Source organism: Ambystoma mexicanum, chromosome 8, assembly GCF_040938575.1.
Source record: "Ambystoma mexicanum isolate Mex_15411 chromosome 8, UKY_AmexF1_1, whole genome shotgun sequence".
In the NCBI taxonomy this organism is placed as follows: Eukaryota; Metazoa; Chordata; class Amphibia; order Caudata; family Ambystomatidae; genus Ambystoma; species Ambystoma mexicanum.
In genome coordinates this window covers 1,607,193,655-1,607,218,892 of record NC_090929.1, presented here as the reverse complement: position 1 = coordinate 1,607,218,892, position 25,238 = coordinate 1,607,193,655, and the positions used below count along the sequence as shown (strand labels likewise).

General features: G+C 46.6%; 1 protein-coding gene across 5 annotated transcripts in view; it reads right to left on the bottom strand.

Annotated features, from left to right (window-relative positions):
• LOC138473240 (caspase-7-like) overlaps nucleotides 1-25,238 on the bottom strand; it is an 865,808-nt gene that overhangs the window by 46,831 nt on the left and 793,739 nt on the right. For all 5 annotated transcript variants that reach the window (XM_069611856.1, XM_069611854.1, XM_069611855.1 and 2 more), the window contains one exon: nucleotides 22,354-22,482. In XM_069611856.1, coding sequence (XP_069467957.1) covers nucleotides 22,354-22,482 — 129 coding nt within the window. The remainder of the gene's footprint in view (nucleotides 1-22,353; nucleotides 22,483-25,238) is intronic.

The following is a 25,238-nucleotide window of genomic DNA, read 5'->3' as shown; positions in this document are numbered from 1 at the left end:
GACGTTCAGAGAGACGAACTTCCAGAACTGCTGGTCCGGGGCGGGACCCGGGGTCGCTGATGAGACTTGTGGAGGGGGGGGGGCTACTGGAGAATCAGCCATTATGTCGTGGGAGATGTGACCATCTGTTATCCTGCTTTTGGGGATTTTTCTCGGACCGCCAACGGGCAGTCCGAGGATTAACTGGGGGAGGGGGACCCGTTATGGGGTCAGGCCCTCCCCTGGCCAACGGGGCCGTGAAACAGCGAATAGCCAACATGGCTAAAGGTATAAATAGTCTGAGTGAAATGCTCCAAGGACTCATAGGTGGAACGTACCTTGGAGCTGGGCATGGGCCGTGGGGGGAAGCCCGCTGCATCGGGGGTGGAGATCATCCATGTTTTCAGGGGTGGCGGTCGGCTCCACCGCGCCGGGTTCACTAAGCCGGGTCTCAGGGCGCCGAAGAGTCCCTCGTGGGGTAGCTCCGGGTCATTTCCTCCTCCTAAATCTCGGAACCTTCGACCATGTGTTTTGTATGGGCCTAGGGGAGGCTATAGGGTCCGGGTCAGCCGCCGCTTCAGTGGCCTGTTGGGACGAGGTGTTAGCGGAGTCCGGATGCAATATACTTTCAGCATCGCCCAGATGTTTGATCCTACGCATGGTACCTTTATAGGAGAATTGCAAAGCTGTAGGAAAGAGCCATCTGTAGCGAATTTTTTGGGCTTGGAGGAAGGTGGTCAGTGGGCGAAGGGCTCGCCTTTTCTGAAGGGTCAACGGAGAAAGGTCTTGATAGATCTGAAGGGGGGTCCCCTGGAAGGTGATTTCGTCGTTGGAGCGACTTATTGCCGAAATGGCTTCCTTTGTCGTATAGAAATGCACCCTGGTGATAACATCAGGCGGGCCGTCTGACTCCACTCCACGACGGGGATTTAGTCTGTGAGTGCGATCCAGTAGCAATAGTGAGTCCTCCAAATCGGGGAGCAGAGATTGAAAGAAAAGGCCTACATATTCGGCTAGCCCTTGGTCTGGGACTGATGTGGGAACCCCCCGAATGCGGAGGTTGTTGCGCCGGGCTCTGTTCTCCATGTCCTCCTGCTTGTATTCCAGGATTTCGACCTTGTCCTGCAGAAGCCCAACGGAACGCTGGATCTCAGTCAGGGAGGATGCGTGGTCCTGGGCGCGATCCTCAATCTCACCCACTCTCTGTTCCACCTCCGAAACCCTCTTATCAGTATTTTCCAGCTTGGCAGTAAGCTCAGACATACATGATCGAAATTCAGTTTTAATGTCAGCCATGAATTCCCGAACATCCTCCTTGGTTGCTAGAGGTCCCTTGGTGTCCAGGGATTCTCGTGAGATGGAGGGGGGATTGTCCAGTTTCTTTGCTTTGTCGGCTGACATTAGCATTGTTGCTATGTCTGATGACTTGGTGGATTTCGATTGCTTAGACATCGTGTGGTCTGACAGTCGCAATGGTGGCGATAGTTGGAGGTCTCTCAAAGAGTTGGGATAAGGATCCCGATGTTTTGGTCGGGCTTTTAGGTAGCGAAGGAGACTTCAGTGCGAGTGAAAAGGAGGAAGGTTGCTGTGTCGTCCCGGTCTCCCTGGTACCAAGACGGCCAAGGGGAAGGTGAATGTGGGCCGGGGCGCCCCAGGAAATAGCGGGAAGATGAGAGGGAGCGATTTTAATACCGGAGCACACCAGTCCAGGGTGGTCTTTTGGGGTGGATGGTGAGGACCCAGATCACCACGGGTGTTAGCGAGACTGTTAGTGGTGGTGGCGGTGCCCCCCTGAGAACTCTCCGGCATCGGCACCCTCTTCTGGAGTGGAGGCGGAGGGATACAGGAGAGGACGAGAGCGGCTGCGTGTCGCGTGTTGGGGTGGCTGCAGGGTTCTATCCCCCCTGGGGATGTCCGGGGAGGTGGGCCAGAACTGAGGAGGCCCGGGCCCGGGCACCTACCGCGTCCTCTGCCGTCTGTGCTCCTCCGAGAGTGCTGCCCGAAGCGCCGCCGGGGGTATCAGCTGGAGCATAGACGTGTGGCTCGGGTCCCTCCGATCATGTGAGGCGAGAGACACATGGGTCTAGATCGACTCCAGGGTTCATAGGGGGAGCTTCGACGGCGTGGCCGCGTCTCGGTCGTTGTCGCTGGGTCCCGTCCGCCATCTTGGATCACGCGGCGGAGGGGCCGCGGGATAAGAAGAGCCCGATTATCTTCATCTTGGCGATTCTGGGTTCCAGCAGCACGCCGGCCGGGCTCCACACCCTCTCACACCCTCTCATCTAGTTGGGTTAGAAAAACGCGGCATAGGAGCCATAGAAAGCTGCGATGCAACGGGCATTCCACGGAGGCCATCACGGGAGCGACTGCATAGCCAGCGCTCCAGGCCACGCCCGTCGAGCGCTGCCTATTATTACCCACAGTGTGTGGTGCTCATTTATCGACCTTAGAAGGATGAAAGGCTGAGTTTGGCCCTGCCGGGATTTGAACCTGCGTCAGCAGGCTCTGCACGGATGTCAAAGCGAGCACTCCTCCTCGCTGTGCTATCAGACCGGCTACAAGGCATGGGTATGGGTATCTAGGTATGCTCCTGTGTGGTCCCAATGAGATTGAAGAATTGTACCCATGACACATTGAAAAAAGGCTGGTGCACCATTGGGTCTGAATGGAGTTACGGGAAACTGGTATAGTCCCAATGATTTAAAGAAGGCCGCTTTCTCTTGATCTTCTGGAGCCATGGGACTCTGCTAGTATCTTTTGTGATGTCCAATATCGATATGTATTTAGTTGTCCAATTTGTTTGATCATTTTGTCCCTGCTGAGCATAATAGTGTGTGCATCAAATGTGGAGATTTCATTAACTTTTCAGACGTCTATACAAAACCTCTGTCCAGTTTCTCCATCAGGACAACTTAGAAGTGCCACTGGCTCCTGGAGGATGTAATGGCACGCAAGTCCAACATCTTTCGGATTCATCTTGAACAGCTCGTCACCAGGCCTCTGGAAGATGATAGGGCCTCAACTTGACATCTTTATCTTGGCTAAGTCTCTATTCGTTGTACAAAAGCCTTTAGCCATGCCATGCCTGGTGTGTTGACAAAGATGTCTTGGAAATGAAGCAGAATGACCCATCAATCAGAATCTTGAATGTTTTTTACACAATATTCCTGAGCTATTCAAGCAGAGCCATTGCAATACGTACCTTCCCGGATTATTCTGATGGCATCTCTGGGTGTTCCTTCCAGACCTTCACCCAGTTCATATGGTAGACTTTGGGGGGCTTCTGGCAATATTATTGTCTGACTTATAATATAGGTCTCCGAGCACTTCTACGATTCTATGAGGTCCTTACCACATTCTGAGTGCAGCTTGTTTTCAAATGTTGATAGAAGGACCAGTAGCTTCCCCCTGACTTGGAATCTCTGTAGAGGCACTTGTTGGTCATGAGACTTTGTGGTTTGTCTTGCTTTCTTGTAGATGTTGCCTCTCCAAAGAATGAACCAGATGGATGTGTGCTTGCATATCTTGCGTGAAGCGGACCCTGTTCTGCCCAGTGCCTTCCTGGATCACCCAATCTTATCGTAGCATGTCCAAAATGTCTTGAGGTTTCCTGCCATACACCAGCGCAAAGGTGGAGAATCTGGTATCTTCTGCACAGCGAAGAGGAGACATGACATCAGATAATCCAAGTCAACAGAAGATGATTCTTAAGGGTTTAGTTACATCTCTCCACTAAGTCACCCGGTGAATCCGGTCAATGGAGGACCTAGGGTGCCTATATTGAGGAGGTTCTTCAGGTCCAACATATGTTTTAACATGAAGATTGTTCCCTGATCTGCCAGAAACAGCGGCTGCAATTATTATTACAAATTGGCAGCCCTTATTCTGAAAGTAGTGTCCCTTCTCTTTATGGTAGAGCAGTGTGAGAAGAAACTAAGAAAGTGAGTGTGTTGTGAGAATTATGCAGCTAATCGTATGGGGGAAAAGGGTATATTAGGTCACAGCCTAGATTACAAATGCTCATGGTATATAGCATTTATATAGCGCTACGAACCCTCGGGTATCTGAGCGTTGCCTATTATTATGTACATAATATTATGTACTGTATATAAGGGTTATGCATCGCAGACCACCGCGCCTCAAAAATCAATGGAACAGTGAACCTTCCTATCATTTCCAAGACGGATCCCTGCTGGCTTTCTCATAAGAGTTTCAAAGCCAAAACTGTGCCATTCACCCATGAACCCTTGGCACAAGGGAACAGGGGGAATCCCAAATTGCTTAGCCCAGGATATCCTTGAATCCAACAGGGGAGAGGTCCATGTCTAGTCCACGCCTATGCTATGTTAATGTCTCTGAATAAAAAATCAATAATTATTAAATTATTATTAAAAATCAATAAAAAAAAGGTGGAAAGGTGGTTCATATGAACAACTGATAATATCTGCGATTGTAGTCAGGTTATTTTCTCCTCACAGGATTCAGTCTTTTGGCCAGGCTACAGAGCAGTGAAGTTCTATCTAAGGTCCATATCTTGTGACCACAAGCTCGGTTTTGTGTTTAATTACCGAACATTGAGCTTTAAGTAACCATCAGTTCTGGACAAATGCCTTCCTCGTTCATGAACAGCAGTAAGATGAAAGGAGCGCTTTGTACACTGAAACCTCAATCAGGAACACACAATGTACCATAGATCAAAACCTATAAAGGGCAGCACGAGCTACAAGGAAACATTCCATTATCCAACAGTAAAAACAGGTTTATATGAGAAGCAAACAAGTACAATGGCGTTTTTAAACCTTTTGTTCAGCTTTTTTCAGATAATTGGGTCCATCCATAAAACTTTGTAATGAATAATAACATCACAATGGAATAAAGGGGCCAATTATTACAGAGCGGAAAAGTGTTCTCCTGTTGAAACTCCCCAAATTTCAGTACTGTCCTCTCTCTGTTGGTTCCCACTTGCCAACACATTCAATTCAAATTCCTCTTGCGGGATTCCCCCTGGGACTTCAATGATTTTCTATGTCAATTGTCAACACTAGCCTACGTCGCATCTAGATAGAAATGTGAATGTTAGCAAGTGCCACACTTAGATATAATTGTGAAGGTTAGAACGTGCCACACTTAAATAGAATTGTGAATATTAGCAAGTGCCACACTTATTTTATGTTATAAGAATTTATTGATCGCACGTACGCCGAAGGCATCATGGCGCTAAAGGCAGCTAGCAGAAACAGAACAGAGAGGAGAGCCATTAGAATAATAATGTTTTCGATTTACGTCGAAAGCAGAAATGATCAGCAGTGCTCCGCAGAGCATGCAGAAGTTTGTTCCAGGCATTAGCGGCTACAGTAGAAAAGGCACGACTACCTGAATGAGCCAGCCTGTGACAGGGAACCACAAGAAGAAGGGCTGATTGAGAACGTAGGGGGCGGGGAGGTATGTTGTGCACAAATGTGGCTTGAAGATACTCAGCTCCAATACTGTAGAAAGCTCGGTGGACCATACACATAGATCTAAACATGACACGGCCCTCTACGGGAAGCCAGTGCAGTTGCCTCAGTAGCGGGGACATATGAGTGCCGAAGGACGGGCAGAGGATAGATCTGGCAGCTGCATTTTGAAGGAGCTGCAGACATTTAGTTAAATAAAGAGGTTGGCCCAGATAGAGTGAGTTACAGTAGTCCAAGCTACTCAATACCAAGGCAGCCACCACAGGGGCTTGGCAGGCCGTCAGAATAAAGGGGAGTACCTTCCGTAAGATCCGAAGTTTGAAATGGCCAGCCTTGCATACTGCCGCCACCTGTTCTTCCATGGCCAGGGAGGCAGAGAGCCTAACCCCTAGATTTCTGACCGATGATACTAGCGTGGGGAGAGATCCTAGGGAGAGTGGCCAGAAGTCAGAGGTCAAGAACCGCTGGGGGGACGATGTACCGACAACCAGTACCTCAGTCTTGCCAGCATTGAGCTTCAGCCAGTTGGATGACATCCAGCTGCCCAGATCCTCCAAGCATTTACGCAGACGGGCAGCAGTTTCAGGCTGAGTCAGGTCAAGCCGGACAATTAGAACTGTGAATGTTAGCAAGTGCCACACTTAGAACTGCGAATGTTAGCAAGTGCCACACTTAGATAGAATTGTGAACATTAGCCTGCGTCGCATCGAGATAGGATTGTGAATGTTAGCAAGTGGCACACTTAGATAGCATTGTGAATGTTAGCAAGTGCCACACTTAGATAGAATTGTGAAGGTTAGCAAGTGCCACACTTAGATAGAATTGTGAAGGTTAGCAAGTGCCACACTTAGATAGAATTGTGAACATTAGCCTGCGTCACATCGAGATAGGATTGTGACTGATAACAAGTGCCACACTTGTGAATGTTAGCAAGTGTCACACTTAGAACTGTGAATGTTAGCAAGTGCGACATTTAGATAGAATTGTGAACATAGCCTGTGTCACATCGAGATAGGATTGTGAATGTTAGCAAGTGGCACACTTAGATAGCAATGTGAATGTTATCAAGTACAACATTTAGATAGAATTGTGAAGGTTAGCAAGTGCCACACTTAGATAGAATCGTGAACATTAGCCTGCGTCACATCGAGATAGGATTGTGACAGATAACAAGTGCCACACTTGTGAATGTTAGCAAGTGTCACACTTAGAACTGCGAATGTTAGCAAGTGCCACACTTAGATAGAATTGTGAACATTAGCCTGCGTCACATCGAGATAGGATTGTGACTGATAACAAGTGCCACACTTGTGAATGTTAGCAAGTGTCACACTTAGAACTGTGAATGTTAGCAAGTGCGACGTTTAGATAGAATTGTGAACATTAGCCTGTGTCACATCGAGATAGGATTGTGAATGTTAGCAAGTGGCACGCTTAAATAGCAATGTGAATGTTATCAAGTACAACATTTAGATAGAATTGTCAACATTAGCCTGCGTCACATCTAGACAGGATTCTGAATGTTGGCCAGTCCCACATCTAGATAGAATAGTAAATATTAGCAATTGCCACATCTAGACTCCATTGGGAATATTACCAATGCCACATTTAGATAGTCAATTGTCAACACTAGCCTGCGTCGCATCTAGACAGATTTCAAAGATGGGCCAGTGCCACATTTGGATATCATTGTTAATACTGGCGTGCGTTATATATAGACAGGATTGTGAATATTAGCCAGTGCAGGATCAAGATAGAAATGCGTAGATATTCATGTGCCACATCTAGAAAGAGTGTGGAAATTTAGCATATATCACTTCTAGATAGCGAGGCCAATGACCAATCCACTAACAATTTCACCCCTCTGCATACACCTCTCAAACTCTAACCAAACACAACGACAACCCTAAAGCACAGCAAACCGCACAAACCTCACTACACCCCAACAACAAAACAAACCACACATAGCTTTGCACAACAGCACACAATAGCTACTAACCGGAAAGCACCCCCAAGCTCAACGAACGGTTTTAACCGTACTGAAGCTGCCAACAGCACATCACTGCTCCCTTGCACTTATCGCGCTTGTTCCCACTAACTCAACTCCCACCCCCTTTCCTTTTTCAGATCCACCAGAGCGTCAGGGGACCACTCTGGTGGTGATAGTGCACGGTACAAATATTAACATTAAGACATATAGACATGTCACGCACCCACCATTTGGAACTCAATCCCGGTGTCGGCTGGAGATACCACCGCAATTCTCCAGTTTCGCAAATCTCTCAAAACGTGTCTATTTCAACAACTGATAAAGGACTAATTACAATGGACGCCTGTACCAACGCAAAGAACTAAACTCACAGTACTGCGCTATTATTAAAATATGGCAGCCCAAATGCTGGCTACCCACACTCTGTTCAGTGCTCGGCTGCTCTCAAGCTTGACAGCCCAAATGCTGGCTACCCACACTCTGTTCAGTGCTCTGCTGCTCTCAAGCTTGACAGCCCCAACGCTGGCTACCCACACTCTGTTCAGTGCCCTGCTGCTCTCAAGCTTGACAGCCATAACGCTGGCTACACACATTCTGTTCAGTGTTCGGCTGCTCTCAAGCTTGACAGCCCTAACACTGGCTACACACACTCTGTTCAGTGTTCGGCTGCTCTCAAGCTTGACAGCCCAAATGCTGGCTACCCACACTCTGTTCAGTGCTCTGCTGCTCTCAAGCTTGACAGCCCTAACGCTGGCTACCCACACTCTGTTCAGTGCACTGCTGCTCTCAAGCTTGACAGCCCTAACGCTGGCTACACACACTCTGTTCAGTGTTCGGCTGCTCTCAAGCTTGACAGCCCAAATGCTGGCTACCCACACTCTGTTCAGTGCTCTGCTGCTCTCAAGCTTGACAGCCCTAACGCTGGCTACCCACACTCTGTTCAGTGCCCTGCTGCTCTCAAGCTTGACAGCCCTAACGCTGGCTACCCACACTCTGTTCAGTGCACTGCTGCTCTCAAGCTTGACAGCCCTAACGCTGGCTACACACACTCTGTTCAGTGTTCGGCTGCTCTCAAGCTTGACAGCCCAAATGCTGGCTACCCACACTCTGTTCAGTGCTCTGCTGCTCTCAAGCTTGACAGCCCTAACGCTGGCTACCCACACTCTGTTCAGTGCCCTGCTGCTCTCAAGCTTGACAGCCCTAACGCTGGCTACACACACTCTGTTCAGTGTTCGGCTGCTCTCAAGCTTGACAGCCCCAACGCTGGCTACCCACACTCTGTTCAGTGCCCTGCTGCTCTCAAGCTTGACAGCCATAACGCTGGCTACACACACTCTGTTCAGTGTTCGGCTGCTCTCAAGCTTGACAGCCCAAATGCTGGCTACCCACACTCTGTTCAGTGCTCTGCTGCTCTCAAGCTTGACAGCCCTAACGCTGGCTACCCACACTCTGTTCAGTGCACTGCTGCTCTCAAGCTTGACAGCCCTAACGCTGGCTACACACACTCTGTTCAGTGTTCGGCTGCTCTCAAGCTTGACAGCCCAAATGCTGGCTACCCACACTCTGTTCAGTGCTCTGCTGCTCTCAAGCTTGACAGCCCTAACGCTGGCTACCCACACTCTGTTCAGTGCCCTGCTGCTCTCAAGCTTGACAGCCCTAACGCTGGCTACACACACTCTGTTCAGTGTTCGGCTGCTCTCAAGCTTGACAGCCCAAATGCTGGCTATCCACACTCTGTTCAGTGCTCCACTGCTCTCGAGCTAGGTCAGCGTTTTAAACAACAAAATAAATACAAATAAAATATAGACTCTACGGTACCGGAAGTGTCAAAACACTTCTGCCTATTCCCCTTTTGTTGGGTCAAACATTACGTTACGTCCCAGCTGCTCTCCCCACCCCGCCTCACATCTCCACTCACGTCCCACTTCCCAGCAAGCCCAACACGGTGGCCTCATTCATGCCTTCTCTGCCCTAATGGCTTGTGTTTGTGTTAACCCTTTGGGAGCATGCATTGCCGCCTGGGCTTTGGCAACAGTGTGCGCTTTCCTGCGGGTATATGCTTTCGCTGTGTTCTATAGCCTGCTTTTTGGAAATGTTTTCTTTTCTGATTTGGTTTGAATACACCTTTTTTTAAATTAAAAACAGACATGAGCATTCTACAAAGGGCAGATTATGAATACTAGAGCACTGCCAGTAACACAGTTTATAGACCCTAATTTGGTCAAAAAGTAAAAAAATATTAAATAACTAATAAATGCAAAAATACAGCGCAAGTTCAAAGCATTTCTATTAAAACGTGATGCATTCTATACACAATGGAAGAAGAGTTACCTACATTATATGAGGGGGGAAATAAGAAAAATAACTGAATAGAAACATGGGAAAGACAGTATGTGGTTATAAAAGAAATGGAACAAAGAGCATGAAAGAGAGCAATGTACTCTGAAGTACAGCAGAGAGGAGGTTGAATAACGCTGGAGTGACCTTGGATAAAAGCCGCAGTTGCCATTAAACTGTAAGGAGCTGAGTGGTGTAGAACAATATTACTTATTTACTCCACAGTAAAGGCACTTTAATAATAGTTGTCAATAGTACTCGAATTTAATAGTACTCAACTTTGACCTCGTAAGGATGAAGGCCTGACTCGGCCCTGCAGGAGGTTGAATAGGCAAACTGCAGGTTTGGACCATGTGTGAGGTGAGCATTTGACTCTTGAGCTATCTACACGCGCCTCCAATTTGGGAGGAACAAAATAAACTCTTCATGGCTCTTCAATCAAGAGGAATACCTACTCTTGTCCCTCTAACTGTACCGGTAATAAGCAACCCCTGTATGTAACTTGTTAACTCTATGTAGTATTGATGCTGAACGATGCAACCCCTGTATGCAATATGGTAACTCTAACTATGTACTATTGATGCTGAACGATGCAACCCCTGTATGCAATATGGTAAATCTAACTATGTACTATTGATGCTGAACGATGCAACCCCTGTATGCAATATGGTAACTCTAACTATGTACTATTGATGCTGAGCGATGCAACCCCGGTATGTAATCTGGTAACTCTAACTGATGTTGAACGATGCAATCCCTGTATGTAATATGGTAACTCTAACTATGTACTATTGATGCTGAACGATGCAACCCCTGTATGTAATCTGGTAACTCTAACTATGTACTACTGATGCTGAATGACACAACCCTTGTATGTAATATGGTAACTCTATCTATGTACTATTGATGCTGAACGATGCAACCCCTGTTTGTAATCTGGTAACTCTAACTATGTACTATGTACTATTGATGCTGAACGATGCAACCCCTGTATGTAATCTGGTAACTCTAACTATGTACTATTGATGCTGAACGATGCAACCCCTGTATGTAATCTGGTAACTCTAACTATGTACTACTGATGCTGAATGACACAACCCTTGTATGTAATATGGTAACTCTATCTATGTACTATTGATGCTGAACGATGCAACCCCTGTTTGTAATCTGGTAACTCTAACTATGTACTATGTACTATTGATGCTGAACGATGCAACCCCTGTATGTAATATGGTAACTCTAACTATGTACTATTGATGCTGAACGACGCAACCCCTGTATGTAATATGGTAACTCTAACTATGTACTATTGATGCTGAACAATGCAACCCCTGTATGTAATATGGTAACTCTACCTATGTACTATTGATGCTGAACGATGCAACCCCTGTTTGTAATCTGGTAACTCTAACTATGTACAATTGATGTTGAACGATACAATCCCTGTATGTAATCTGGTAACTCTATGTACTATTGATGCTGAACGATGCAACTCTTGTATGTAATCTGGTAACTCTAACTATGTACTATTGATGCTGAACGATGCAACCCCAGTATGTAATCTGGTAACTCTAACTATGTACTATTGATGCTAAACGATGCAACCCCTGTATGTAATATGGTAACTCTAACTATGTACTATTGATGCTGAACGATGCAATCCCTGTAAGCAATCTGGTAACTCTAACTATGTACTATTGATGCTAAACGATGCAACCCCTGTATGTAATCTGGTAACTCTAACTATGTACTATTGATGCTGAACGATGCAACCCCAGTATGTAATCTGGTAACTCTAACTATGTACTATTGATGCTAAACGATGCAACCCCTGTATGTAATCTGGTAACTCTAACTATGTACTATTGATGCTGAACGATGCAATCCCTGTAAGCAATCTGGTAACTCTAACTATGTACTATTGATGCTGAACGATGCAATCCCTGTATGCAATCTGGTAACTCTATGTACTATTGATGCTAAACGATGCAACCCCTGTATGTAATATGGTAGCTCTAACTATGTACTATTGTTGAACGATGCAATCCCTGTATGTAATCGGTTACCTCTATGTACTATTGATGTTGAATAATTTAATCTTCTGTAACCTGAATGCAACCTAAGACAACTTTTGCAACCACCACGCCTCTGTAAACCAGCGCCTAGATGCCTCAGGGCTAAGCGTGCCTAACAAATGTCCAAATAAATAAATAAATAAATAAATAAATAAAACTGCAGTTATGTGTGAATGCATTGGTAAGCATTGCTCCTGGAAACACTATATACTGTGAGTTACATTAAGCAAGTAGAGGTCACATTTAAGATTCCTTTTTCAGGATCAGAAAATAAAATAATACATTTTTTTCCAGTGAGCGAGCAGCGAAACTTCAGGATTTGTTCACAATTTAACTTGTGTTTACACATTAGCATCTGTCCGGGGGGAATATCAAAGAGTACACTGAGCGAATTAAACTATTACAATACCTTTGTCTTGAAAATACCTGTTTTCAAGTGTCAAGATCACCAGTGGGAGGAACGCTTATATGTGTAGGGAGACAACACAAGGTGAATTTCTATGGTAGTGGTGATGAGTGAAACTCACTCATCCTAGTGTCCTGAGTCCCATCCCTATCCTGAGCAGGGATTGCTTGAGGGTCTCCCCGTGACCATGTTTACCAAGTCACTCGCAGCCATAGCGAGTATGAGTGCCCATGTGAACTTCTTTGTGTTGGCCTTCTTCTGGTTACAGTCTTTGCCGTTGCCATTCCAGCCTCTAAGTATATTGACTCCGGGGAGGCAGTTGGGCCTGGATGTAATCCTGGAGACTGCTAGCAGGGCAAGCCCTGCATTACACCCCTCTTGAGCTATGGGGTATTTACTGTGCTCTTATGATACAAAAGGTCCCTGTACCTGGGCACTTCTTGGTTCTCAACGTTTGCAAGCTTTTTAGTTGGGCTGGGGATCTTGCAGATGCAACCAGTATCTGTGTTAGTGCCCTCAGCTGGAAACCTCCTGGCAACTTGCTGCCGCTAGCCTTATAACCCAGGTTCTCTGCAGGCTCCTGAGTGTAGATTCTTCCGTCAACATGACCAGATCTAAAGTGTGGTCCAATGGGCAGAGCCCCTTCTCCTTCTGGAGTTGGCCTATTTGGTTTGGCTGTTCAGGCTCAAACTATCTGACGCGCCTGTTCTTTCGCCTTTCTCTCCAACATACCTCTCCCTCTCTGGAATGCAGTCCTAACACTCTACGTTTCTGAAGGTTTATACCAGTTTTTATTGGTGTATTCTAATACTGATTGTTATAATGCTTGCTCTGATTAGTCGGCTCAATTTCCCATTAGCTTTGTGATGCGTGATTGGCTCTTGAATAACACTTGTACCGCATCCCTCTGTGTTTGATCTCGATCTTCACTTATGGGAAGGTGGAGACTGTTTCTAAATAACGTGTGTCCGGTGGAGCTGGTACAAGGCTTATCTGGCATTTTGGAATCAGGCCTCCATGACATGGCCGTCCCACTTCCTTGTTTCCCGGATAGCTAGTTTAGTTGTAAGCACTTGTTGACTGCAGCCAGCTCTACTTGTTCAACATCCCTATCAGACTTGAGTGCCTAAGCAATGCCTTCTAGCAATGATACGGCTGAACTGCCAGACCGGTCACCTATGCCAGCCAAAGTCTGTCTGGATCAGAGAAGAACTATTCTGTGCACAAGCTGAAATTCCTCGCCTATAAGTGGTCTGTTATGGAGAAATTTCATATTTATCTCTATGGGGGCCCGTTTCAAAGTGAGAAAAGGTATCAACATCTTAAGGTAGATCATGAAGTCCGCTAAATTGGATGCCATGGGACATCGATGGCTAGCTACGCCACTAGCCTTCCACTTCCAACTTTTGTACGGTCCATGAAGCGTGCACCTTGTTGCATATGCTGTGTTCCACGGACCCTATCAACCCGACACTGAGAAAGTAGGGGTAAAGCTGGCCTCAGCAGGAGGGAGTCTGTGCATGGAAACAAAGCCGGGTCACACAGTGGTGAAGCCTCCCCGCGCTGCTGAGTATTTAGGAACTGGCTCCAGCGCAATGCGAGAGGTCTACTGAAACCTCACAAACTTCACAAGTTGAGTGATCCCAACCTCACTGGGTGTTTTCACGAAAAAAGATAAGCAAGCCACCCACATCAGCCAGTTTTGCACACCTAGGACTTGACTCATTCTCACAGAATGGGTAGCATTAATACTTCAAGGCGGTATCGTTTTCTGGGAAAAACAGTACCCACCATTTCACACCTTCCAGCGGGTGGCATTATCTCAAGAAAACCAGGGAATGTTACTACATCCTCTTGCCAAAAATAATGGTGATAGGGTAAATAACAAAACCTCTGATTTGATCCATGAAAGGTGATTTCCAACCATGGAAGGCACTTTGAAAGTAGGCTCATTTAAAGAACTGTGCACCTTGATCAGGTGAAGAAAACTCTGATACTACTCTGGACACTTGATTGGGCTTTCCTGGAGATGCTAGCTATGGTTCAGCCATTACAAAAGGCAAAATGGAGCCAGCATGTTACCACCCTTGTGCATGCTTACAACTCTACGGCAAATCATCATGCCAAGACATTCACTCCATTTTACCTGCGGCTTTGGAGCAAGGCCAGAGTGCTAGAAGACATCTGCTTTGGTAGCACAGAAGATGGAGGCGGGCCAGAAACACAGATGAGCTATGTAAAATAACTGAATCAGAAACATGAGAAAGTCTATGAACTTTCTAGGAACACCTGGGCCAAAAACGCCAGCAGAAACCAGGCTGGCTATGTCAAAAGAGTGAGGAATTAGGAACTGGTGCACAGAGAGAGGCCAATGCTAAAATGTTTCAGCCTCAAAGAGAAAAGTAATACACGAGATAGGGGAGATTTCGGTCCATACGTGTTAGTAAGCAACATCTCACTGAACCGGGTTCGGAAGGAAACTGGACCAAGAAGTGGAAAAGTGCTATATGAAGCCAGCTCCCCGCCGACCGCCCCCATCCCGGGCAACACAGGGGAACCAAAGACAGCCCCTGCCCATGGTCATAAGCAGGCCCGGTTTGTGGGGTTCAGTGCCACCTATGTTGTGCCATCGTCAGTAAGCTCACTAGCCCTGGACACTTTGTGGGGTGCAATTCCCACTGATCCACCATGTCAGGTGGTCTCTGATATTGGGCTGTCGGTTAGCCAACTGCAAGCAAGTTCCTGTGTGGTGACCTCAATGCCCATTGGTTGCATTTTCCATCCAATCCTTCTGACGGGCTGATGCCACCTTAGATGGGGGAGGAGAATCCCTAGGGGCGACCACTGAGGGAGCCAAAGAGACCTTCCGAGTAGCAAGAACTTGGGAGTTGTCCTCTCCACCAGGGCCTGTGAAGAGGCTGAAGAGACTTCAGCACCTGAGGACGGAGAGAGGGACTGGTTTCCTCTCTTCCTGAGGGGTGCCCAGTGTGCTCTTTCACCCCCTCAGGAGAAAAGCTGCCATCCTACAGTCACCCCAGCACATGCCCTCCATCCACGGGCCCATGCGCCAGCTACCAGCTAGAGACAGTAAGACGAATTTTTGAGAAAATCCCAAAATCTAGAGAGGACATGATCCTGGGAGCCAGAGCGGACTGAGCAAAAGAGACTGTTTATCCCCTGCTCAAATACTGATTGTGACCTGGCGAGGAGGGAGGTCCAAAATGTGGGTGCTTACCTGGCTCTAATTGTAGTCCCCCAAGAGATTAAGACGTTCTGTGCCCTGCTTGGAGTTCTTTGGACTTTGTGCAGATATTTATTCAGAGGCTTACGAAGGCTCCCTCTGGGCCAAATTCCTCACTCCCTTTTGGGGCTTTACGACCAGCCCAGGCAGTGTGCTCTATTCATGTTTGCCGTTATAAGGGACCCGCTGTGTCAGGGCCTTTATGCCGGAGCCTGTCTCCCTATAAGACATATTTCCAACATCCTTGCAGGATCATTCCTGTTGGTGGTTTTCTGCCCATAGGGTCTCCACTCTGCCCAGGGACTGAGCCATTTCTGCATTTTGAGTACTTGCACCTCAGGGACACTGGGACAGCTACTTCTTGTAGTCCATTTAACCTTCCATTCTACAGAAGAAACTCCCTAGTTGCCTTCAGTTTCTGCCTCTGCAAGGGGAGTGAATACCAACATTTGAAGTGTGCCAAGAGGCCTAACATTGGGGAAATGAGAGTGCACTCTCAGGAGGAAAAGGTGGTGGTTCAATCCAAGCAGCATATTGGCATAAGCTCTTTTATGCAAAGCTCACCTGCAATGACACCTGGGGCCACAGGATTATGTTTGATCTGTTTCTCTGTTGCTACAGTAATACATGTTTATAGTTATCAATCACTGTGCTTTGTCTGTTTAGGAAACAGTGATTTATTTGCGAGATACCATCTCCAGTGAGTGTTTGGTCCCAGGATAACAGCCTGGCTTCCAAGCCTCCCTGCCCAGCATGTCTGGGGCTGCTTGTTGCCTCATGCAGAAGGGGTGGGACCAAGCCTGATTTGCAAATGGTCTTTCCCCTTTCTGTAATGGCATGGCAGGCGAAGAACCATGGCCTGGAGGGTAACCCAGAGCAATGCTAGTGGTTAAGATTCATTGTAAACCTTCCAGCCATCACCTCTTTGTTTTTGCTTTGTCGCCACGATGTGGACAGGTATGCCCAGATGAAGGCCCTGTGCCTGCTGGGCCTGGAGACGCAAGCTTCTTCCCACTGATGAGGCCAAACAATGCTGAAACATGTTTGGGAATGCTTGTGGTCTCGTGCAGAAGGGATGTGACACAGCAGTCTGGGCTGGACTGCCCCTTTTGGGGTGGGACCAAGCCTGGTTTACATATGGTTTTTCACCTTTCTGTATTGGCTTTTGCAGGCGAAGAACGATGGTCTGGAGGGTTGCCCAGAGCAATGCCAGAGGTTGCAGATGAATTCTAAACCTTCCAGCCATCACCTCTTCGTTTTTGCTTTGTGACCAACATCGGCACAACAGAACATATAAGGCATGCTTTGCAGCAAGAGCAACAAGGTTCAGGCAGATTTGTCACCATCCACCCCATTGGCCACTTACCATACTTTGACCACATTCAGTTGACGCTGTGGGGGTGCACAGTGTTCTGCACACTAGTTATACATCTTTACCCATTGACAGGCTCCCCAGAAGAAGGAACCCTATCCGCCTTGCTCCCTCAGTTGAAAATCACCAAACCAATTCTAATTCTCTTGCATCGGACACCTTGACTTCCAAAAGCTTGAAGCACACTTCCTCCTCTCAAGATTTGAACAAATAAAGTCTACTTTCCTTTACCCAAAACAACCTTTCAATGCTCTATTTCCGCAGATCTCGCTCGCTGCTCATCTCAGTTTTTCTTGCATCTAGACTCTGAAACAGCCTGCCCTCATGATCGGCAACACCTTGCACCACCTGACTTTCTGAAGATCCATGAAAATCAAGGTCTTCTGACAAATGTAACATCTATTGGCTTACGATTCCTGTCTTGTACACAGCACTAAGAGATCAAGGGACTAATTAATGCAACATTTAGCGCGGTGCAAAGTGACTTTGCAATGCCAACAAACACCCTGATTCACAGAGCGGTGCAAAGTGTATTTTTGCAGCGCAAAGTTACATTGCACTGCAAAAGTACCCTTTGCACCGCCCATTTAGCGTCAGCGAAGTTTACATTCTAGAAGTAAGCATAGCATTTAAAATAATGAGCATACGTGATACCATAATGAGGTGCTAGAATGTGCTTTGTGCAAAAAGCAGAGTGCAGAGAAGGGCAGCATTTCACTTGCCCTGCTGATTGTACCGAACTTCATTGCACCTTTTTGAAGTGACAGAGAGTCAGGCTTTGGCAACACTATGCTAAAACTTTGCACATTGGACTTTTGGCCTTTGCAATCCAACAGCTGCCTATTTCAAAAGGCTGAGGGTGGCCAGTCTTTAGGGCTGTCCAAAGACCTGTACCCTGCCTTCTCAGTGAATAAAGAGGGATTTGTTTAGTTATTGTGCCTTTCTTTTAAATGTGTTCATGGATTGGCACCATTCTACTTTATGAAAAAGATCTGCATGTATGAATTAACCCAGACTCATCATTCATTCGACCAGGTTCCGTTGACCTGTCCTTGTTTCAGAGACCAGGAGGGCCCGCCTTTTATCCATCACCAGTGGTTATTGGATAGCGAGGCTTGTGATCCGGACCAGGAGGTGGTTAGGAGTAAGCAATATCACCTATTGATGGTACACGCTTGTCTATTTACATGAATTGGGCCTCATTACAAATCAGGCGGTCCGGAAATAACGGTGGTGGTAAACCCGCCGTCACCGTTGTTTCCGGACCGCCTGATCCCGACTCCTGCAGGCGGGAGGTGATGTTCCCGCCAGGTTTGACCTGGCGGGTTTAACACCGCCCGCCTGCAGGCGGACGAGGAAACACCGGCAGCATTATGAGATGCTGCCGGTGTTTCCATGATCCCCATTCCCATTGAGTCCCATAGGACTCAATGGGAATGGGCACTAACACCATTCCGCCTCCGTGATTCCCGGAAAACCGGGGTTGTAATGCCCCGGTAATTCCGGGAATCACAGAGGCGGAATGGTAATACTAGTCTGGCGGTAACCAGGCGGTTATACCAGCCCGGTTACCGCCGGACTCGTAATGAGGCCCATTGTGTCAACTTATTCAGCCTCCATTGACAACTAATTTCCCGCCACACAGAGACGGTTTAGTTTCCAGTGTTAAAATACTAAAATAAAAAAGTAAATGAGATCAAAATCAATTGAAATTGATGGGGGCACGTTGAGCTGCATTCCCATATGGCGGCCTATTGCTCACAAGACCGTAGTAGTCACCTTGTTAAAGGGACAGTGTCCCTGGGGATTTGTCTTCCAGGTGGCCAGGACACGGCCATCGCTTTTGGATCCAGTCCCTGGGGGTGGGCCAGTGCAGGAGGATCACCTGGGTGAGGGGTCTTCGGGGAGTGGGACACCAGATGGTGAGAGGCAGTATTCCCTTACCTGTAACACCTTTACACCATCCTACCAGGTAGGATATTTAGGAACTCAACCCACCCCTTCTACAACACAAACACTTTCTCACAGACTGCTCGTGAAAGAGTGGCAAAGAATTGTGAATTGAAGCGGATCTGCGATGGGTCAAGGAAAATTCTGCGCACAATCGAATTTTTTTGATGTAGAGAAAGCTTATGGCAAAGTAGATAAAGCTGGTCCGTGACTGGCAGAAGGAGATCAATTGAAAGCTTTGGGTTAAAGCAAGTTGTGTTAAAGTAGATAAATTAGTCCAAGCCCGGGAGATAGAGACTGATTGAAGATTTTCCATTAAAGTGGATGTGAGCCCAGCAGAGAGGGATCCGGGGTGAACAGTGAATCACCTGAGAAATTGTATACCTGAAAACCCTGAGAACGTTGTGTTAAAGTGGATCTGAGTCCGGCAGAGGGGGATCTGAGGTGAATGGTAAATCATTCAAGAGAATTGTGTATATGTGAAACCTAAGGAGAAAGGAACCGTGTTTGTCATGTTGCATCAAGCCCTCTGGAAAAGAAACTTTGAATGGCAAAGAGACTTTGGACCTCATTACGAGGCTTGCGCTCCCGTAATGAAGGGTGCTGGTACAGGACAGGCACCGTTCATTACGGGATGTGCAATTACGAGGTTCCCATGCGGGACCCGGAACAGACGTCTGGTAAAACCAGACGTCCTTTCTGGGTCCCACGAGGGGACCAAGGAGCTAATAACAGGCCCGTTATTAACAGGCCCGTTATTAGCTCCATCCCCATTCCCATTGAGCCCTATGGGGGCTCAAATGGGAATGGGGATCAGTTCCTTCAAGGAGGAATTACTGGGTCCTCCAATGTTGGAATGACCCGGTTACTCCTCATTGAAGGAACCCGGGGGTGGAACACAGTATGGACCAAATATGAGGTCAGACTTTAGCCGGGTATAGGAGACCTACTATCAACGTCTCCTCCATTTGTACTTTTATCCTGTGTTTTCTACACCTAATGGCATGGGACATTCCACTTACAAGCAAGTTGCCTGTCAAATGTATAAGTGGACGATCCACACCCTATGTCATTTGTAATTATGTTATAGTGAATTTCTAACTATGTGTTTATTTACCACAATGGTCATCATGTACTGTCATGTATATATAAAAACCTAAATTCTCTGCAAAAAGAAAAAAGCATCAGCTAACTAATAATTAAAAGCTGAAATTCTTATATGAGTTTGAGATATGTGTTTGTCAGCAGCAAGCATGTTGTTTCCAACAACGGTTGCCCAAATTGTATGGGCACCCGAAAGGGTCTAAAAACCAGTGTGCATTGGATTTATTTTGTGCACTCCTTAGATTCATAGAGGGTAGGACAACCCCCTTGTTATAGGAACACGGTATGGAGGCCCTTTGACACAGAAGGCCATGATGTTGAAGTTTTGAACTGCACCCTCATGCTAGAGAAACCAGAGACTGTGCTAAGCGCGACTGTGTCTCCTTATCCTGTGCTGAAAACTTGGGGAAGGAAAGTAAACTGCTTGAATATCCTGACATATCATTTATTGAACACTTTTCTTTTGCATAGCATTGTTTCCCACACTATTTGTATTTAGAGGTAAGGATTGGTAATAGGTTTATTAGTATAGGACCTTTTATTTTGACACAACACCATAGGATTGCATTATTATTATTTGATGGTCATAGCTTGCTCCCATCTTTAGATTTAGGATTAGATAGGCGTTTTTGAAACCCAATTGAAGTTCAATAATCACCCTTGAACTCTGGTCACTTGTGTCTGTCTTACTATTGATACCATGCCTTCCTTGCAGCAGTCAGAGTGTCTGAATGGTATACAGTGAGCAGTCTGCAGGGTGAGAGCTATGGAGGAAGCAGTGTAGTAGCAAATTACAGCGTAACCTGCTTGCATCTTCAACTATCTTGATGAAATCGTAACCCTACCTTGTCTTATTCTCTTCCAGAACAAACTGCATCTTTAGCGCAGGCGGTCCGGACAATGTGGGCATTATCTTGGCTGATATTGACCCGGCTCTCCTTTTTCTTCTGTGAAACACCCTTAAGCATTCCAATACTGTATTACCAACACACAGTAGGCTTTGTTTAGGAAGCAAGGAAAGCCCATATAACAAGTCCAGTATTGTCATAACTAACAAAAAAGCATAGTAGTGTATAGATCCCTTGGTGATTGTACCCCTAGCAGATCCGCCACCTGTCCACACGACCCAGTAAACTTGACACTGCATGCGTCCAGATATCACAATGATCAGCACAACAGAAATCACAAAGGAATGATTGTCTATAATCGGCCTCCAACAACTCTCAACACTGCAGCCATAGTACTTACCTATCCGACAACACAGAGCTGTATGTACTCTGATAGGACACTTGGCTCAAGCAGTTCCTGACATACCCTCATAATACAACCCACTCAAAGTCAGGTAATATAATGTGTCTTAATAACTAGCCTTATCACCCTTAGTCTGGCAGCCGGCATCTTAAACGGTTGGGATTCAAAGCACTGAAGAGCACTGCGGGACATAAACAAACACACATAACACTCCTGAGGAAGTGTGTTTAAATACAGTGTGTGCATGTCTATGGTTTGCACCATACGCTTGTTATGTAAATCTGCCATGTTTTGATTACAGTGGCGTGCCCAGCGAGTGGCCTGGGGTGGCACGAGCTACTCCTGGAATCAGATTGGCTACCCCAAGTGCCACCCTATTATCCTAAACTATTACCATTATCTGTGTGTGCGCTCATACTTCAAGCCATCCCTGCAGAAGTCAGTGCCCCACTTGGGCCACCCCAGTCAAAAGTGTCTGGACACACGGAGTATGTGGGTCTCATTTAAGAGACCATGGGCCTGATTCATTGAGGGTTTTCCTATGGGATTGTGCCATTATAGAATGCTTCCATGAATCAGGCCCTATGTTGCACTAACAGCGCGTTCTGAGATGTCGATATCACCATCTGAAATTGAGCTGTAAAGACACCAGGAAAAATCATTAGAAATCTGTTCACTGTGTCTATTAATAATGTTACTTGAGTGCAAATACCACCGCCCAAATTTCCACACTTTTGAAGACATTACTGGGTATGTAGGCCCAGTTAAGTAACTACGGTGAAAGTGTTTGAGATGGTGTAAGTTCACCAGAATTTCTTAAATATGTCTTACATACACAATAATGTAGTTTAAAAGTTGTGAAATGTGTGCAAGTTTTGTCTGGATCTACATAATGTTACTAATAGACATCGTGAAAAGACTACCATCCACAACAATGGACAGAGTGAATTTTTTTCGTATGTCTATTAAATCCAAAATGTTGGCTTTCATAATTCTTATAATATTCCCAATGGATATTGGGGATATTCCAATCTCAGGGGCTCTTTATGAGTACCCTGTTCTGGAAAAACTGCTGGAAAAACTGCTGGTAATTCAGCAAGCCGCATTTTGTACGGACTGGTAGAAACACAAGTTTGCCGGTGGGGCAGTGAACTACCTGCAGATGACTTGTTGATGATAAGCGTAGTCATACCTTTCTGCAGTAGACTTTCCATTTGTTCACAAGTCTGATCATTCTTCACTGAAACCTCGAACCCCAAAGTCTTGAAACAACGCTGAAGATCCCCAGCGTCTTTGTCCGTGCCGTTGCGGATACACATATCTGTCAGAAGAGCAAACATGAAGAATTAAAAAAAAAAACCTGAGTGCAGCATATGCTATGATAATCTTTATGAAAAAGCTATGCTATCTGTAACAATCTTACAATTTCTTCAGCATTCTCCTACGTCATCATACACACACCAAAGAACATCATGTGGTATAGGGAACACTTTTATCATTTTAAAAACATTAGAGAGGCCTCTGCACCTCAACGGGACTACATATGTAAGGGCTGTTAAAGAAAACCAAGAAATACTAGCACCATTTTTGTTTTGTTTTTAATTATAGAAATGAGACCTGTAACTCTCCTGTTGTAGAATGCATTGTCCCCCAGACGATGGTGCTTGCCTCAATTTTTCCCTGCTCGTACGAGCATGCTGGCCTGTCCGTGACTCCGCTCACCATAGGCTGCCTCACACCACACCCATCGCAAGTGAAATGGTTGAGCCTCTGAGCCGTGCCTGCTGAGCATCATTTGCTCAGCGGAAATCTTTGAATTGGTTTCTTCCATTGTCATGGCCACAGAGCAGCATTTGCCCAGTGGCCATATTAGAATAGGAAGCCTCTTTCTCCGAACCATTGTCTCTCTCCTTTGCATATGGTACACAAAAGAGTAAAGCGAGTGCCAAACAGTGGGTGCTAATAGCTTTATATACTTCTGGGAGGGGTCATGATCACCTAGGATAATGACCATTCCCCAGCATATAGCCCCTGGCTCCACCTTGGGCTATAACTTGAGGGTGGAAAATGATCCCGCAACCATTACCCCTTCCTTGGCCTATAAGGCTTAATAAGGCAAAGGGAGTAAGGGTTGGTTACGTGCAAACCCAGAGAACATATAGAGAAGTAAGCACTGGATCATGAGTATGATGCAACAAAGTGAAAATCCGAGGGCCAAGATTTCTGTGGAATATGTTCACAGCTAAAGACATTTTTTAAAGCGCAGAATGGCCAACCTGATTTCTAGTTAGAGGCATTCCTAGTTTCAGCCAGGGCTATGATGCCCATAAAGGTCACCTGCATGCTGACTGTCCATTCTCCAGCAGATAATGTTTGATGTGCCCATAAACCTGAGGTCAGAAGTACTCATTGGCTTGGACATGTCAAGGTGAATTATTATTGAATAGCTCACAACTCTCAAGCGTTGGTTTATTTGTTGATATCCTAAAAGACATCCACAGGCTCTAGGCCTGCCTCACATCGATCCAGTCGTGGATGTCCAGTGCGTACCTGAAACTCAACCTCTTCAAGACTGAATTCCTACTGCTGACCAACAACACCGAACACCTCTCTACTATGAACCTTGAGGCTTCACACAACAGCTGCACAACCCTTGCTAAATCCCTTGGGTTTCACATCGACTGACACCTATCCTTCAAACAGCAGATACCAACGAAGACACAAATGGCTTGGTACCAGCTTTCCATCCTGTGGAAAATCAAGCCCTTCATCCCAGACAACAACTTCAGATATGGTATGATATGATAGGATAAGTCATGCATAACGCCTGTACACAACTGTTTCTATGCACGACAAGACAAAGAGGGGGGGACAGAAGGAGGACAAAACAACAATCTTACTAGGCCTTGGATTATTCAGATCACGCACGTGCGGGAGGAGGGAGTGGAGAAGTGCCAGGAGGTGGGATGGGGGAGAAGTGCAGGTAACTCAGTAAGTGCTGCCGGATGGTGGCTCATAAGTGCAGAGAGACAAGGGACTGTAGGGTTGCAGATAAAGTCCCTTAAGTGCTGGGGGAGCAGTGCAAGGGCAACTGGACATGCAGGAGCCTGGGCCCAGGTTTCAGTGGGTGGCCGGGTGACCAGTGTGTGGAGCAGTCAGGGACATCAGCAAGTATGAGGAAGAGAGAAAGCGGAAGCGAAAAAGAAGGTCTTGAGTTGCTTCCGTAACCAGAGATGGCTCTGCTCAAGTTTGAGAGAGGCAGGGAGGCTGTCCCAGAGGGAGGCCCCACTGGAACTACTCCCCTCTCTCTGCTTGGAGAAGCGTCTGACCCTCAGAGAGTTGGAGTTGGATGAGCGGAGAGCTCAAGAAGGAAGATGTTTAGGAAGAGAAAGTTGGAGGTAGTGCGGTTCCAGGCCCCAGAAAGCCTTGTGGATGATGCAAAGGGTCTTGAACTTGATCCTTGCAGCCACAGTGGAGAGATTTCAGAGCTGGAGAGATTCGATCCCTGAGCTTGAGTCCAAGGACAAGTCTTGCTGTCCTGATCTAGCTAAGCAGTACAGGTTGAAGTGTAGAGACAGCCATATTCAGAAAGTGTCTGTTGCACTAGTCCAACCTCGAGAGGACCAGGGCTCTGAAGACAGTGAACTTCTGGGGGAAAGTGAGAAAAGGCACAATACCTCTGAGGATTTGCAGCTGATAGTGTGAATTCTTAGAGACGTCAGAGATGTGAGGAGAGAAGGAGAGGGTGGAGTCGAAGATGACACCAAGATTCTTAACCTCACAGGAAGGAACAGGAAGAGGGCCCAGGGTGGGTGGCCAGAGAGTGAGCGATGAAAAGGAGGGAGCAGGCATCCTGATGAGGAGAATCTCAGTCTTAAAGGCATTAAGTGGCACACCATTCCTGAATTGCGGCCAGACAGTCTGGTGAGAGAGAAGGAGCAGAGGTGGCTGAGGGGAGCCTGAAGGAGATCGGGGTGTCATCCGCATAACACTGAAAGTTAGAGCAGAATGTAGCTATGCGGTGTGCAAGTGGTGCCAGGTAGTGGTTGAAGAGCCAGTGAGAAGGTTTAGACCCCT